Source organism: Somniosus microcephalus, chromosome 28 (genome assembly GCF_052327205.1).
Source record: "Somniosus microcephalus isolate GS21.2 chromosome 28, FLI_Smic_1.0, whole genome shotgun sequence".
Lineage (NCBI taxonomy): Eukaryota > Metazoa > Chordata > Chondrichthyes > Squaliformes > Somniosidae > Somniosus > Somniosus microcephalus.
This window is the reverse complement of record NC_141014.1, coordinates 17060538-17078412: the sequence shown is the minus strand read 5'-3', so window position 1 is coordinate 17078412 and position 17875 is coordinate 17060538. Positions and strand designations below refer to the sequence as shown.

At 50.9% G+C, this 17875-nt stretch overlaps 1 protein-coding gene across 4 annotated transcripts in view; it reads right to left on the bottom strand.

Annotated features, from left to right (window-relative positions):
* The window catches only part of LOC147099008 (transcription factor VBP-like), a 35467-nt gene extending 18013 nt beyond the window's left edge, over positions 1-17454 (bottom strand). For 2 of the 4 annotated variants that reach the window (XM_085969533.1, XM_085969535.1), the window contains exon 1: positions 16882-17454. In XM_085969533.1, the coding sequence (XP_085825659.1) occupies positions 16882-16996 (115 nt within the window). In that variant the 5' untranslated portion in view covers positions 16997-17454. The remainder of the gene's footprint in view (positions 1-16881) is intronic. The other 2 variants (XM_085969534.1, XM_085969532.1) reach the window with 2 other exon arrangements.
* Positions 17455-17875: the final 421 nt, after the last annotated feature.

Here is a 17875-nt window from a genome sequence, read left to right as displayed (position 1 = left end):
TTGTATCATCAGCAAACTTGGATATATTACATTTGGTCCCCTCATCCAAATCATTGATGTAGATTGTGAATAGCTGAGGCCCAAGCACTGATCCTTGTGGCACCCCACTAGTTACAGCCTGCCAACCCGAAAATTACCCGTTTATTCCTACTCTCTGTTTTCTGTCCGTTAACCAATCCTCAATCCATGCTAGTACATTACCCCCAATCCCATGAGCCCTAATTTTGTTTATTAACCTCTTGTGTGGCACCTTATCGAATGCCTTCTGAAAATCCAAATACACCACATCCACTGGTTCCCCCTTATCTATTCTGCTAGTTACAACCTCAAAAAACTAAGATTCATCAAGCATGATTTCCCTTTCATAAATCCGTGTTGATTCTGCCCAATCCTATTATTATTTTCTAAGTGCCTTGTTACCACGTTCTTAATAATAGATTCTAGCATTTTCCCTACTACTGATGTCAGGCTAACTGGTCTGTAGTTCCCGGTTTTCTCTCTCCCTCCTTTCTTAAATAGTGAGGTTACATTTGCCACCTTCCAATCCTCGGGAACCGTTCTAGAATCTATGGAATTTTGGAAGATGACAACCAATGCATCCACTATCTCTCTAGCCACCTCTTTCAAAACCCTAGGATGTAGGCCATCAGGTCCAGGGGATTTATTGGCTTTCAGTCCCATTAATTTCTCCAGTACTATTTTTTTTTAACTAATACTCATTTCTTTCAGTTCTTCATTCTTGCTAGACCCTTGGTTCTTCACTATTTCTGGAAATTTTTTTGCGTCTTCTTCCGTGAAGACAGATACAAAAGGGGGGGGGGAATTTTGCTGGTGCTCAGGGGGCGGGACATCCGGCAAAATCGCAAAGATTTGCGCAGGGACCCGACACCTAGCGGCGGGAAGAGGATTATAGGCACTTAACTGCTTGCTAACAGGTTGTTAACAGGCAGTTAAGAGGCTTTTTGCAATTTTGACAGGTCTACTGCGGGCTTCCCGACGTCCGGACACCACGCCAGGTAAGTGTGGTGCATTGTGTGTCTACTGTAATGTTTGTGCATTGATGACAGCTGCAGAAGTGGTGTGAAGGATCCAATGGTACACTGGTGAGTTTCAGAGGTAAGGAAATGTTGGGAAAATCATTTTTAATGTATTTAGACTTTTCTGTAGGTGACAAGTTTTGAATTGTTTGTGTAGTCCCACCTCATTGGGAGAACCTCTCTCACCAGTGACAGATCGCTTCTGTAACCTCACCTGCAGCTGCCATCTGTTCTACCCTAAGGAGGGAGTCACTGGAGAGCCTGGGTGCAAGGGCTCACCTTTGTACAGTGATTGTCAGTGTTTGCAGCAATGCTGTCAAACACTGAAAAATCAGCTGTCAAAAAGTGTGTGGCCCCTTTAAGAAAACCGGCAGATGACGGATCATCAACTGACACTGGCTTCCTCATAATTGGCCGGCAAGCCCGCAGGGTGGGCATAACAAGGCCAATTGATGCAAAATTGCGTCTGTGCATCGGATGTCGTTGGGGGCGGGACTGGAACCCGGAAGGCACCTGTCCCGCCCCCAAGCCGCATCGACCGGAAAAATCGCGGCCAAAGTATTTGTTTAATTTCTCTGCCATTTCCTTATTCCCCATTATAATTTCTCCTGTCTCAGCCTGCAAGGGACCCACATTTACTTTCGCTAATCTTTTCCTGTTTGCATACCTATAGAAGCTTTTACAGTCTGTTTTTATGTCTCTTGCTAGTTTACTCTCATATTCTATTTTCCCTTTCTTGATCAATTTCTTGGTTCTCCTTTGCTGAATTCTAAAATCCTCCCACTCCTCAGGCTTACTACTCTTTTTGGCAACATTATAAGCCTCTTCCTTTGATCTAATACTATTTTTAACTTCTCTTGTTAGTTTCGGATTTAACTAAATCACTTTCAAACTCAATATAAAATTCCATCATATTTTGGTCACTCTCTCTTTGGGAATCCAGATGTGGTCAATTGCATTTCTGATTAGTAAATGAACACTAGCCACCATGGATGGGCCTGTAATCTCAAATATTCCCACGGCATATGCATGTGAACGTTAATCCTTTTGTGCATTTGTTGGTGAAATGATAAGGGTGGAAAGCAGAGTGTGCGAGTGTTTTTTGATCGATGCGAGGGCTTTACTTCCTTGGTTACATCTTGGTGGCAGATGTTTGTTAACTAAATGTACACTCTTACAATACAGCTAAATGCACTTGTGTATGTTAGGAGTTTTTCTACTAAAATTAGTACCTTCAAACGAGAGCTGGATCAGTTTCTGGCTGGGGCAGAGATCACCTCTTAGGTAGGTACTGCATAGAATTATCAGGGCCAGAGTGATCTCCTGGATTACTTTTGATGGTCTGGGGTTTGGGTGGGGGGGGGGGGGGGGGGGGAATTTCCCAGTTTTTTCGCCCCAAATTTAGTCTAAAAAATCTGGTTTGTCACCTCTCCCAGGAGATCACATGGTTTTGGGTGGGGTGGAGAGAATATATACTGTGGTACACAAGGTATCAGTATTTCAGCCCCCATTTTAAAGTCATATTCTGTTCTTATTTTTATAGAATGCTTTGATTATAGATATGTAACTGTTACTGCCAGTTTTACAGCGTGCTCAGAGACCAAGGCCAGTTTCTGAGTCAATTGAACAATAGTCTGAGCCAATACGGACAATGACAGACAGGTAAAGACCCTCTGGTCCATTCAGCCGGTCCCACACAATTGCGATACCTTGATGTACCACAATATATGCACTCTCCACCCCACCCAAAAACCATGTGATCTCCTGGGAGAAGCGAAAAATCAGATTAAAAAACGCCTGACTAATTTTGGGGGGAAAGAAATCTGGGAAATTCCTCAATGACCTCCCCCAACATGGCACTCGAAACTAATCCAGGAGATCACTGGGAGCCCAGATTCCCTGCAGTACCTACCTACCTTCTGTAAGAGGTGATGTCCACCCCAGCCAGAAACCAGTCCAGCTCTCAATCAATAGATGGGATGCTGCGCGACTGCTTCCTCGATATGTTGGGGAATGATTTAATGAAGAGTAATTGCCGATCCATGAGCACATCAAGGCATTACTTTGCATGAGCAAGACAGTAAGTTAAAGGCCAGCAGAAGATCATTCTAAAATGTGATAGGTGGTGTCACTATCTCCGTTACAATGCTGCTTTGAGAACCAGCAGCGTGACAGCCTCGCCAGCTGAGATCAGCTGGAAACCGGAATCAAGCCTAGAGTTTTCCTGGTCAGTGTGGAGAAGCTGAGGAAATTCACTCTCCATAGTTAGCCATGATGTATCGCTAGACATAATTAAACTACCCTTCCACATGTCCCAATTTACTTAACACCAAAAAGGACATAAAAATTAGGAGGGGTGTAGGTCATAAGGCCCTTCGAGCCTGTTCCGCCATTCAATAAGGTCATGGCTGATCTTCGACCTCAATTCCACTTTCCCTGTATCCCTTGATTTCCCTAGAGTCCAAAAATCTATCGATCTCAGCCTTGAATATACTCAATGACTCAGCATCCACAGCCCTCTGGGGTAGAGAATTCCAACGGTTCACAACCCAAATTCCTCCTCATCTCAGTCTTAAATGGCCGACCCCTTATCCTGAGACTATGCCCCCTAGTTCTAGACACACCAGCCAGGGAAGGCAGAACCCAACCACTCCATTGGGGTAGTCCCAATTTACTTCTGTGCCCCATCTGCCAAAAATGTATCCATGACACTCTGTATAACATCCTCTGCTTCCAGTGGTTAGGACATTCCAGATGTTCACCAACCTCTGCAGGAAGAAGAAGTTATATATTAATTATGCATTCAACTTTTCTTATCCAAATTTCAATCTATGACCCCAGCACGGTGGCATAGTGGTTAGCACTGTTGCCTCACAGCGCCAGGGACCCGGGTTCGAATCCGGCCTCGGGTGACTGTCTGTGTGGAGTTTGCACATTCTCCCCGTGTTTGCGTGGGTTTCCTCCGGGTGCTCCGGTTTCCTCCCACAGTCCAAAGATGTGCGGGTTAGGTTGATTGGCCATGATAAATTGACCCTTAGTGTTAGGGGGATTAAATATGTGGGGTAATGGGGATAGTGTGGAATATGTGTTGGTGTAGTGGTTACGGGGATTGGGTGGGATATGTGTCGGTGCAGGCTCGATGGGCCGAAATGGCCTCTATCTGCACTGTGGGGTTTCTGTGATTTCTGTGATTCTGTGACTTCGAGCCTGCGTTAATATTCAGTATCTCTCTGGAATCCACTTTCCCCTGGGAGATCTTAAAATACCTGGTCTGCAGGATATAGATAACCAGTCACTGGAGAGCCCCAACGTCTGCAAACAGCCTTATATTGTATGATTAACGTGTGTTCCACATTGAGTCCGTACATGAATTTGCTACTTGGAATATAAATCTGTGTTTTTACCCTGCAGCCTCGATGTACATTATCAGTGCAGAATCATATGGTCATACGATTGCCGAGAGTTGACTTTGCACTTTTAAAGGAATTACGAGACGTATCTGTGTACATATTAATGTTTTTGTAATGTCAGGCGTGGCTCAGTGGGTAGCACTCGTGCCTCGGAGTCAGAAGGTTGTGGGTTCACAGTCCCACTCCAGAGACTTGAGCACAAATATCCAGGCTGACACTCCCCGTGCAGTGCTGAGGGAGTGCTGCACTGTCGGAGGTGCCGTCTTTTGGATGAGATGTTAAACCGAGGCTCCCTCAGGTGCATGTAAAAGATTCCACGGCACTATTTACAGGGAGTTCTCCCCAGTGTCCTGGGGCCAATATTTATCCCTCAACCAACATCACTAAAACAGATGATCTGGTCATTATCACATTGCTGTCTGTGGGAGCTTGCTGTGCGCCGCGTTTCCTACATTACAACAGTGACCACACTTCAAAAAGTACTTAGTTGGCCGTAAAGCGCTTTGGAACGTCCTGAGGTTGTGAGAGGCGCTATAGAAATGCAAGGCTTTCTTTCTTTTCGTCTGAAGCTTCCCCCCCCCCCCCCGCCCGCCCCCGCCAAATAATCGAAGAGCACAGATACAGAATTTCAGGAAGTCACAGTCATAGCACTCATTCATGTCTTATTCAGAGCTGCAATTCTGGACTGTTCCGCTATTCCAGACACAAAATCCCCTTCTGTCTGTCCCCCTTTCCAATTATCTAATTTTACTTTCAAAGCATCGATGAAGGAAACAATGATTACTGTCACTGGGGGGGGGGGGTCGGGGGTCTTCTACACTTTCAAATTACAGGGCGGGACCTACATTTTTGATCCTGCCACACATCATGTGACTAACTACTACCATAAAATTCACCATTACATAACTTCCTTTGGTACAGTATTTTGTTTCTTTGATTCCCCCCCAGCCCCCCCACCACACCAATTCCTTCCTAGTACCATCCCACTTTACCGTGCCTCTAATTAAAAACAGACAGTTTTTTGTGGGGAGGGATGAGGAAGAAACTCTTCTTTCTACAGCCTTATTTTTCTCTTGCTTCATTTGCCTTGGCCAAGAGGGCCGACAACAGCTCCACAAAACAGCCCAGAACTTCCATTTCTAGAGCGCCTTTTACAACCTCAGGACATCCTCAAACGCTTCACAGCCAATGAAGTACTTTTGAAGTGTAGTCACTGTTGTAATGTGGGAAACGTGGCAGCCAATTTGCGCACAGCAAGCTCCCACAAACAGCAATGTGATAATGACCAGATCATCTGTTTTAGTGATGTTGGTTGAGGGATCAATATTGGCCAGGACACCGGGGAGAACTCCCCAGTTCTTCTTCAAAATAGTGTCATGGGATCTTTTACGTCCACCTGAGAGAACAGACGGGGCCTCGGTTTAACGCCTCATCCGAAAAACTGCACCTCTGACAGTGCGGCACTCCCTCACTCGAGAGTCAGCCTGGATTTTGTGCTCAAGTCTCTGGAGTGGGGCTTGAATCCACAACCTTCTGACTCAGAGGCGAGAGTGCTGCCCCCTGAGCCAAGGGTGACAAATATTTAATCACTGAATATGTAAGAGAAGCCCATTGTGACCCTCCCTCTGATGTTGCGTGCAGCACTGCCATTTCTATTTGGTGCCTTCTTACAGCAGTATAGTTGAGGCACAGGAAAGATCACAGGTACAGCCTCATGCTACCACACCCTGGTACACTCCGAGGCTCCAGCTAGCGGCACGAATGCATCATCAGCAGCAAGGCATTACTTAATGACTCAAAAGCAAAATACTGCGGGTGCTGGAAACTGAAATAAAAACAGAAAATGCTGGAAATACTCAGCAGGCCTGGCAGCGCCTGTGGAGAGAGAAACAGAGTTAACGTTTCAGGTCGATGACCTTTCATCAAGTTCTGACAAAGATCACTGACCTGAAACGTTGAAGGGAATTTTAAGCCCCAAAAACGGGCGGGTTTGAGTCAGGTGGGATGTTAAAAATCTCAAACCAGACCCCAACCCGCCCACTTCCTATTTTAATAGAGGCGAGACGGTGGGTGGGCAACCAACCCACTCCCAGGAGGCGGGTCGGCTACCGACCATAGAGCACATATACCAGAAACGCTGTTTACGGAGGTCACGGACCATCATCAAAGACCCTACCCACCCCAGCCACAGTCTGTTCGCCCTCCTGCCATCTGGGAGATGCTACAGATGCATTCGCACCCGAACGACCAGATTTAGGAACAGCTTCTGTCCCAGGGCTGTCATCCTACTGAACTCCACAAATAAACTCTAAAGCCTGCACATCTGCCAATGCACTTTATTATGTTTATGTTAATGTATTACAAGCCAAATGAATGTTGAATGTTTAAATGTCTTAATCTAAATGTACACTCTCGGGAGCCGCAAGCCTACATTTCGTTGTACTGCACTTGTGCACTAACAATGACAATAAAGTTGATTATTATTATGATGATGATTAAATATGCTAATGAGGCTGCATGTCTCAGATTTAATCTCCATTTTAAATTTAACTCTGGCCAGCCAGTTTTCCCGGGCCTTGGGAAGCACGGCAGCAAAAGAGGCAAGGAATGCTGGATCCAGCAGGTACAGGAAACTCTTGTTTAAACGGCACCTAAATATCCGGAATTCTCTATTAACCGGCAAAATTCATACTCCGAAAACAACACCTCAATAACCGGAAATGTTGCCAAGTCCGAGTCCGAGTCTCCCGCGGTGGCCGAGTTAGTCAGTGGGGGTAGTTTTCCAAACTGCCACGACTCGGCTTCTTGGCGCTGTCGGAATTCCGAACACCTCAATAACAGGAGTCTGACTCTTTGTTTGTTAAAAATAGCCTCGGTAAATAACCCTCTCCGTCATCCGGAATTTTTAATCAACCGGCACCATCCCGGTCCTGTCGGTGCCGGATACCAAAGAGTTTCCTGTAAGTGGCTTTTCAGTTACTTGCTGGATCCAGCTCATCATCTTCCCACCCTCCCCCAAGCCATGGTCGCAATCCACCCCCCATCCCCGAGCCACAATCTCCCACCTCAAAAGGTCTTTCGGATCACTCATTCCTGACCCTTCCGATCAACCCACCCACACTCCCAACCTCCTCGCTCTCTGGCCGTGGCCTAGTGCCGAAGGCTTACCCGCCTGACAGCCAGCCAGCCTCTCAGTCTGGCTGGCTCTGGGAAACGGAGACAAAAAATGTTAATCAGGTCCTGCCATTAAATTCGGCAGGACCCGAGGGAAACCCGTTCTTTCAGCTTTTTTGACTGCAAAACAGCCCCGATCCCTTCTTGCCTCTGAGCTAATAGCAGGGCCGTTGACTCAGTTTCTCTCTTCACAGATGCTGCCTGACCTGATGAGTATATCCAGCATTTTTATTTCTTAAAATAATTTTGACTTTCAGCTGAGATTGTGGGTCAGCATGCACGGCAAGGTAACTTTTTGAAAAGGATAGCGTCAATGGTCACCGTGTCACACATGTACTTCTCTCCTCTTCCTGAAATATCGTTCCACAGCCTCTCCTGAATACCCTGACCAATCCTGGCAGCCAAGCCTGGATATTCAACTAGCTGTTCAACCACAGGAAGTCTGTGCCTCATCCTGTCCTCATCCGATGTCCACAAATATGCACTTTGGAACAAAAAGTCATCCGAAAGTAATCAGTAGCCAGAACCCAGGCTTCAACACACATTATAAATAAAAACAGCCAGTGCATTGTCGGTTAAAATCGGCAACTGGCAAATTCAGAAATTCCAGCTTCACTGAAAGCCAGACAGACGGCACTGCTACACTCTGCTAGTTATTGTACATACACAACGAGGCTTAGCTGCGAATACAAGCCCAATATGGTCCTCGGTCGTTAAGCACACAAGCAGTATCTAAAACCACCAAACCAAGTTGGGCCAGTAATTCCTGTCCCAACGCGCGAGTACGGTCGGGGTACACACGCGTCTGGCCAGAGGAAATACCGGTTTTCAGCATGCACAGCGCATGCGGGGAAAACCGGCATTTCCTCTCCTCTGAACGAAGGGGTTCAGAGGCAGAACGCGCGCAACTGCACAGGCAGCGCGTGCGCAATAAAATTCCTTTTTTTTCCAAAGTTGCGCGCGTGTAAAGGCCTCCGGTCTTTACGCGTGGAAAAACAAGACGTAAGTATTTAGTTTTTCAGGTAAGTGGGCTTCTAGTACAATGTAGAATTTTTTTTCCACAGGTTTGTTATTTTTAAAGAATTTACAGTAAGGTAAGTTTAGTTTTAGACCCTATTTTTAAAAAATTTATTTTTTTCAAAAAATTGATTAATTGTTTAAAACATTTTTAAAAACTTATTTATAGTTATTATAAACTTATTTATAGTTATTACAATCAGTGGGATGTTTTTTAAAATTTTATTTAAAGTTAAAGTAGTGTTTTGGCAGCCCATACTTTTCATGAGTTTGACAGCTCTTACTGTCAAACTCATGAATGAGTTTCCCCTCCCCTGATTGGCTGCACAGTGCTCACCTGATCCCAGCCGGTACATCGCACTAACTACGCCACTGGATCAGGTAAGCACATCGCGCCGACAGCTGAACCGGGCCTGTGACAGGAAATGCAAGCAGGCCCGGGCTTCAGATGTCGGCGCGCAGGGTGAGTGCAGATCGGGGGCTTGCACGCGCGGCAAGCCCCCGATCTAATTTCAGGGCCAACAAGTCACAGTGGTGGAGGATTTCAGTTTAGCAATGCAAAACAGTGGACGGCAAGCAAGAGGGGCAGGGGAAAAAAAGGTTGTGAAACGGAGGGAGTTAGGGTTAGGTCAGGGTCAGAGGTTGAGCTCCGAGGAGGTTACAGAGCGCGAGTAGCAAAGGGAAGTACTAGGCAAGAGTGCTGCAGAGAATAAGGCCACGGCCATGGAGCAGATCACCACTTCAGGCAGAGTGCGGCGATCCATGGACGGATTTGAAAGCGGGGACAGAAAGGTTAAAGTCAGCCGCAGGGAGCCAGAAGCAACTTGGTGCGCCTGGGCAAGGATGTGGCATTTGGAATGAGTTGCACCTTATAGAGAGGGTCAAAGCTAGAAAAACCATCAGAGGAGTCTTGCCTTGGGTAATTAAGGGTTAATAGAGCATCTGCATCAGAAACTTCATTAAATGTTGCACTGCACAGAAAAATAGGTCTAAAAGCATGATTTACACTAGTATAGTAATTCATCCCAATGACGGAACTTACAGAAGGGAGCTTCCCCCCTCCAATTAACAAAAAATGGTTTACGTTGGGTAATGGCGACTGAACGGGAAGAGGTAAGCATGCTGTCTATAATTAAGTACAATGGCATCACAGACAGAACTCAATGAATATCAGATCAAAATTTAGTTCTCCGATGACCTAAATGCAAGGTCCTGTGCGAGTGTCTGTAATACTCGCACAGAATTTGACGACCGAGAAATGTATACAATGGGCAGAGGACATTTCCCATGAGGTTAATTGAGAAAAATGTTTTTTTTAATTGGTTCATGGGATGTGGGCGTCGCTGGCAAGGCCAGCATTTATTGCCCTTCCCTAGTTGCCCTGGAAAAGGTGGTGGTGAGCTGCCGACTTGAACTGCTGCAGTCCGTGTGGTGAAGGCACTCCCACAGTGCTGTTAGGGAGGGAGTTCCAGGATTTTTATAGAACCATAGACATTTACAGCACAGAAGGAGGCCATTCGGCCCATCTTGTCCGTGCCGGTCGACAAAGAACCATCCAGCCTAATCCCACTTTCCAGCTCTTGGTCCGTAGCCCTGTAGGTTACGGCACTTCAGGTGTACATCCAAGTACTTTTTAAACGTGATGAGGGTTTCTGCCTCCACCACCCTTTCAGGCAGTGAGTTCCAGACCCCCACCACCCTCTGGGTGAAAAAAAGTTCTCAACTCCCCTCTAATCCTTCTACCAATTACTTTAAATCTATGCCCCCTGGTTATTGACCTCTCTGCTAAGGGAAATAGGTCCTTCCTATCCACTCTATCTAGGCTCCTCATAATTTTATACACCTCAATCAAGTCTCCCCTCAGCCTCCTCTGTTCCAAAGAAAACAACCCCAGCCGATCCAATCTTTCCTCATAGCCAAAATTCCCCAGCCTCGCAAATCTCCTCTGTACCCTCTCTAGTGCAATCACATCCTTCCTGTAATGTGGTGACCAGAACTGTACACAGTACTCTAGCTGCGGCCTAACTAGTATTTTATACAATTTATAGATAACCTCCCTGCTCTTATATTCTATGCCTCGGCTAGTAAAGGCAAGTATCCCGTATGCCTTCTTAATCACCTTATCTACCTGTCCTGCTACCTTCAGGGATCTGTGGACATGCACACCAAGGTCCCTTTGTTCCTCTACACTACTCAGTATCCTACCATTTAGAGTGTATTCCCTTTCCTTGTTAGCCCTCCCCAAATGCATTACCCCACACTTCTCCAGACTGAATTCCATTTGCCACTGTTCTGCCCACCTGACCAGTCCATTGATATCTTCCTGCAGTCTGCAGCTTTCTTCTTAATTATCAACCACACGGCCAATTTTTGTATCATCTGCAAACTTCTTAATCATACCCCCTACATTCAAGTCCAAATCATTGATATATACCACAAAAAGCAAAGGACCCAGTACTGAGCCCTGCGGAACCCCACTGGAAACAGCCTTCCAGTCACAAAAATACCCGTCGATCATTACCCTTTATTTCCTGCCTCTGAGCCAATTTTGGATCCAACTTGCCACTTTGCCTTGGATCCCATGGGCTTTTACTTTCGTGACCAGTCTGCCATGCGGGACCTTATCAAAAGCCTTGCTAAAATCCATACAGACTACATCAAACGCACTACCCTCTTCGACCCTCCTTGTTAGCTCCTCAAAAAATGCAATCAAGTTAGTCAGACACGACCTTCCCGTAACAAATCCAAGCTGACTGTCCCTGATTAATCCGTGTCTTTCTAAATGAAGATTTATCCTGTCCCTCAGAATTTTTTCCAATAATTTTCCCACCACCGAGGTTAGGCTGACTGACCTGTAATTCCTCGGTCTATCCCTTTCTCCCTTTTTAAACAACGGTACCACATTAGCAGTCCTCTGGCACCACACCTGTAGCCAGAGAGGATTGGAAAATGATGGTCAGAACCTTTGCTATTTCCTCTCTTACTTCTCTTAACAGCCTGAGATACATTTCATCCGGGCCTGGGGATTTATCCACTTTCAAAGATGCTAAACCCCTTAATACTTCCTCTTTCACGATGTTTATTTCATCTAATATTTCACACTCCTTCTCCCTGATTGCAATGTCTGCATTGTCCCTCTCTTATGTAAACAGACGCAAAGTATTCATTAAGAACCATACCCATGTCTTCCGCCTCCACACACAGGTTACCTTTATGGTCACGAATAGGCCCTACTCTTACTTTAGTTATCCTCTTGCTCTTAATGTATTTATAAAACATTCTTTATCCTACCCTGTATGCCCCATGACATCCAGGGAGCTCTAGATTTGTTAATCGCACCCTTTTTCTTTAAGGGAACATACTTGCTCTGAACCCTAACTATCGCCTCCTTGAATGCCTCCCACTGCTCTGTCACTGATTTACCTTCAAGTAGCTGTTTCCAGTCCACTTTGGCTAAATCAAATCTCAGCTTAGTAAAATTAGCTTTTCCCCAATTGAGAACTTTTATTCCTGGTCTATCCTTGTCCTTTTCCATAACTACCCTAAATCTAACTGAATTATGATCACTGCCACCAAAATGTTCTCCCACTGATACCCTTTCCACCTGCCCAGCTTCATTCCCTAAAACTAGGTCCAGAAGCCCCTTCTCTTGTTGGGCTTGCTACGTACTGGCTAAAAAAGTTCTCCTGAATGCATTTTAAGAATTCTGCTCCCTCTATACCTTTCACACTCATTTTATCCCAGTTAATATTAGGAAAGTTGAAATCCTATAGTATTACTGCCCTATTTTTGCACGTCTCAGAAATTTGCCTACATAGTTGCTCTTCTATCGCCCCCTGACTGTTTGGGGGGTCTATAGTACACTCCCAGCAGTGTGATTGCCCCTTATTTTGCTTCTCAGTTCAACCCATAGGGCCTCATTGGATGATCCTTCCAAGATATCATTCCTCCTCACAGCTGTAATTGTTTCTTTAATCAATATTGTGATCCTCCCGCCGCCTTTTTTTAATCCCCCTCTCTATGATAAGGAGAAATTTCTTCACTCAGAGGGTGGTGAACCTGAGGAATTCTCTACCACAGAAGGCTGTGGAGGCCAAGTCACTGAATATATTTAAGAAGGAGATAGACAAAAGGCATCAAGGGGTATGGGGAGAGAGGGGGAATATGGTATTGAGATAGAGGATCAGCCATGATCGTACTGAACGGCGGACAGGCTCGAAGGGCCGGCTCCTGCCCCTATTTTTCTATCTTGTTTGAAAACCCTGTAACCAGGAATGTTGAGCTGCCAGTCCTGCCCTTCTTCCAGTCATATCTCAGTAATAGCTATATCATACTCCCACGTGTCCATCTGTGCCCTCAGCTCATCTGCTTTATTCCTTAGACTCCTTGCGTTGAGGTATATAGCATTTAGCACTGCCAAACTCCCTTGCTGTCTATTTCCTAGTCTTAGTTTCCTCTGCCTTCCAAACACGCTTACTAATTTTCTGCCTTCCATTTCCAGCTTTGCTTTTCTCCCTTCTGAATCTACTCTCAGGTTCACATCCCACTGCCGCACTAGTTTAAACCCTCCCCAACAACACTAGCAACCCCCCCACGAGGATATTGGTCCCGGTCCTGTTAAGGTGCAACCCGCCCGGCTTGTACAGGTCCCACCTTCCCCAGAAACGGTCCCAATGCCTCAGGAATCTAAAGCCCTCCTTCCTGTACCATCTCTCCAGCCACGCATTCATCTGCTCTATCCTCCTATTTCTGTACACACTAGCAGGTGCCACCGGGAGTAATCCGGAGACTACCTTTGAGGTCCTGCTTTTTAATCTCTTTCCTAGCTCCCTAAAATCTGCCTGCAGGACCTCATCCCTCTTTCTACCTATGTCGTTGGTACCGATATGGATCATGACCTCTGGCTGTTCACCCTCCCCCCTCATGTCCTGCAGCTGCTCAGCGCCACCCTTGACCCTGGCACCAGGGAGGCAACATACCATCCTGGAGTCACAGAAACTCCTGTCTGCTCCCCTATGACTATTGCTCTTTCACTCTTCTTCCTCCCCCGTGCAGCTGAGCCACCCATGGCGCCGTGGACTTGGCTCTGGCAGAGCAAGTATTTTGACCCAGCGACGATGAAGGAACGGCGATATATTTCCAAGTCAGGATGGTGTGTGACTTGGAGGTGGTAGTGTTCCCATGCAGCTGCTGCCCTTGTCCTTCTAGGTGTTAGAGGTCATGGGTTTGTTTTATGAGCTTTGGCTAAATAGGAACAGGAGGAGGCCATTCAGTCCCTTGAGCCTCTTCCGCCATTCAATTAGATCATGGCTGATCTGTACCTCAACTTCATTAAACCATTTGAGCCATAATCCTTGCTACCCTTACATCCCAAAAATGTGTCCATGTTAGTGGGGTTTCATTATATATCGATTTATATATCAGTGTTAGGGGGACGCGGACCCTGGAGACATGGGGTTGGGGGGGGGGGGGGGGGGGAGAAAGAGAACCTGGACATTGGTGGGGGAAGAGACCCGGACCCTGGAGACATTTTTGGGGGGGGGAGGGGGGGGGGGGGAGAAAGAGAGAGAGAGAGAGAGAGAGAGAAAAAGAGAAACGGACCCTGGAGACATTGCGGGCGGGGGGGGGGGGGGCGCGACGCGGACCCTGGAGACATGGAGGGGGTGGGGGCGATCTGGACCCCAGAGACATTGGGGGGGGGGGGGGGGGGCCGGACCCAGCAGTCATGGGGGGAGTGGAGACCCGCTTGTCCGGTGGGGGTGACCGGGGTTGGTTGAGGGGGAGAATCCAGCGGGCGGGGTGACCCGGGGTTGGGTGGGGGGGGTGAATCCGGTGGGCGGGCAGGGGGACCCGGGGTTGGGTGAGGGGGTGAATCTGGCGGGCGGGGGGACCCGGGTTGGGGGAGGGGGTGAATCCGGCGGCCGGGGGTGACCGGGGTTGGGTGAGGGGGTGGATCCGGCGGGCGGGGGGACCCAGGTTGGGGGAGGGGGTGGATCCGGCAGGCGGGGGGACCCGGGGGTGACCGGGGTTGGGTGAGGGGTGAATCCGGCGGGCAGGGGGACCCGGGGGTGACCGGGGTTGGGTGAGGGGGTGAATCCGGCGGGCGGGGGGACCCGGGGGTGACCGGGGTTGGGTGAGGGGGTGAATCCGGCGGGCGGGGGGACCCGGGGTTGGGTGAGGGGGTGAATCCGGCGGGCGGGGGGACCCGGGTTGGGTGAGGGGGTGAATCCGGCGGGCGGGGGGACCCGGGTTGGGTGAGGGGGTGAATCCGGCGGGCGGGGGGACCCGGGTTGGGTGAGGGGGTGAATCCGGCGGGCGGGGGGATCCGGGGGGGGTGACCGGGGTTGGGTGAGGGGGTGAATCCGGCGGGCGGGGGGACCCGGGGGGTGGGTGAGGGGGTGAATCCGGCGGGCGGGGGGGACCCGGAGGTGGCCGGGGTTGGGTGAGGGGGTGAATCCGGCAGGCGGGGGGACCCGGGGGTGACCCGGGTTGGGTGAGGGGGTGAATCCGGCGGGCGGGGGGACCCGGGTTGGGTGAGGGGGTGAATCCGGCAGGCGGGGGGACCCGGGTTGGGTGAGGGGGTGAATCCGGCGGGCGGGGGGATCCGGGGGGGTGACCGGGGTTGGGTGAGGGGGTGAATCCGGCGGGCGGGGGGACCCGGGGGGTGGGTGAGGGGGTGAATCCGGCGGGCGGGGGGGACCCGGAGGTGGCCGGGGTTGGGTGAGGGGGTGAATCCGGCAGGCGGGGGGACCCGGGGGTGACCGGGGTTGGGTGAGGGGGTGAATCCGGCGGGCGGGGGGACCCGGGGGTGGGTGAGGGGGTGAATCCGGCGGGCGGGGGGACGCGGGTTGGGTGAGGGGGTGAATCCAGCGGGCGGGGGGACCCGGGGAATCTGGCGGGCGGGTGGACCCGGGGGTGACCGGGGTTGGGTGAGGGGGTGAATCCGGCGGGCGGGGGGACCCGGGGGTGACCGGGATTGGGTGAGGGGGTGAATCCGGCGGGCGGGGGGACCCGGGGTTGGGTGAGTGGGTGAATCTGGCGGGCGGGTGGACCCGTGTTGGGTGAGGGGGTGAATCCAGCGGGCGGGGGGACCCGGGGAATCTGGCGGGCGGGTGGACCCGGGGGTGACCGGGGTTGGGTGAGGGGGTGAATCCGGCGGGCGGGGGGACCCGGGGGTGACCGGGATTGGGTGAGGGGGTGAATCCGGCGGGCGGGGGGACCCGGGGGTGACCGGGATTGGGTGAGGGGGTGAATCGGGCGGGCGGGGGGACCCGGGGGTGACCGGGGTTGGGTGAGGGGGTGAATCTGGCGGGCGGGTGGACCCGGGGGTGACCGGGGTTGGGTGAGGGGGTGAATCCGGCGGGCGGGGGGACCCGGGATTGGGTGAGGGGGTGAATCCGGCGGACGGGGGGACCCGGGGAATCTGGCGGGCGGGTGGACCCGGGGGTGACCGGGGTTGGGTGAGGGGGTGAATCCGGCGGGCGGGGGGACCCGGGGGTGACCGGGATTGGGTGAGGGGGTGAATCCGGCGGGCGGGGGGACCCGGGGGTGACCGGGGTTGGGTGAGGGGGGGAATCTGGCGGGCGGGTGGACCCGGGGGTGACCGGGGTTGGGTGAGGGGGTGAATCCGGCGGGCGGGGGGACCCGGGGGTGACCGGGGTTAGGTGAGGGGGTGAATCCGGCAGGCGGGGGGACCCGGGGGTGACCGGGGTTGGGTGAGGGGGTGAATCCGGCGGGCGGGGGGGACCCGGGTTGGGTGAGGGGGTGAATCCGGCGGGCGGGGGGGACCCGGGGGTGACCGGGATTGGGTGAGGGGGTGAATCCGGCGGGCGGGGGGACCCGGGGTGAGGTGAGGGGGTGAATCCGGCGGGCGGGGGGACCCGGGGTTGGGTGAGGGGGTGAATCCGGCGGGCGGGGGGACCCGGGTTAGGTGAGGGGGTGAATCCGGCAGGCGGGGGGACCCGGGGGTGACCGGGGTTGGGTGAGGGGGTGAATCCGGCTGGCGGGGGGAACCCGGGTTGGGTGAGGGGGTGAATCCGGCGGGCGGGGGGGACCCGGGGGTGACCGGGATTGGGTGAGGGGGTGAATCCGGCGGGCGGGGGGACCCGGGGTGACCGGGGTTGGGTGAGGGGGTGAATCCGGCGGGCGGGGGGACCCGGGGTTGGGTGAGGGGGTGAATCCGGCGGGCGGGGGGACCCGGGGGTGACCGGGGGTCGCGGCCTTGTTTTGAAGCCTGTCCTTACCCTGATTTTCCAGCAGTTTCTGCGGCGTGTTCTCGATCAGACTCTGTAAAACCACCGGGAACGAGGACAGCAGCGGCGACTCGCGCTCCGGGAGCTGCGAACTCTTGCGGTGCATTTTTTGACAATTTTAATTGAAGTGAATGTTATTTCTATCCACAACAAGCCAGCCGCTGTCAGTCCGAAAACCCGATATTTCACCTCAGCGTCCCGATCAGGCTCATTTCGTATTCAATAGAATGGCAATCAGCGCGCAGCAAAACGCCAAATGTCCTCATTGGTCCTCCGGGAGCTATTAACATAATTAATTACGCCCTCGGACCGCCCCGCGCTCGCTATTGGTGCTCATTATCATAATATATTCAAACGCCGCACTCCTTCGTGAACGGAGCGTCTGACGTCATGTCTGCTTATCATAATTTATTTCCCGGCGCTGGCTTTGATTGGTGCAAAAGGAGCGCACGTTCACCCGATTGATTTTTATCGGAGTTCGTCGGCTTCAATAACACTTTTGGCTCGACGGATTCGATTTCTCCACAGCCCCAACTTGCTTTCGTGTCAAGAGTCGTGTTTGTCAAGGGTATCCTTTGCCAGTGTTATATAAGACTTTATTAGCATAATTTATCCAACCGCCGCTTTCCGCCATCGCGCGCAGGCGCGGTCACGGGGCGGTAACGTCACGTGGCGGGAGGCGGACCAATGGCGGGCCGGCCCCATGGCTTAGATCAGGCGACAGTACACGTGCAGCCACAGCGGGAGCCCGGCACAGCCTGACCTACATTGGGCGATCATCACCTTGCATTGCGATCATTCCATTGTATTCTCAATTAACACGTTGCTTTGCTATCGTCACGTTGCATTTTCATTATCACAGCACATCGCATTGCGATCATCACATTGTATTTTCAATTAACACATTGCATTGCTGTCATCGCATTGCATTTTCATCATCACATTGCATTTTCATCATCACTGCATTGCTATCATAGAAACATAG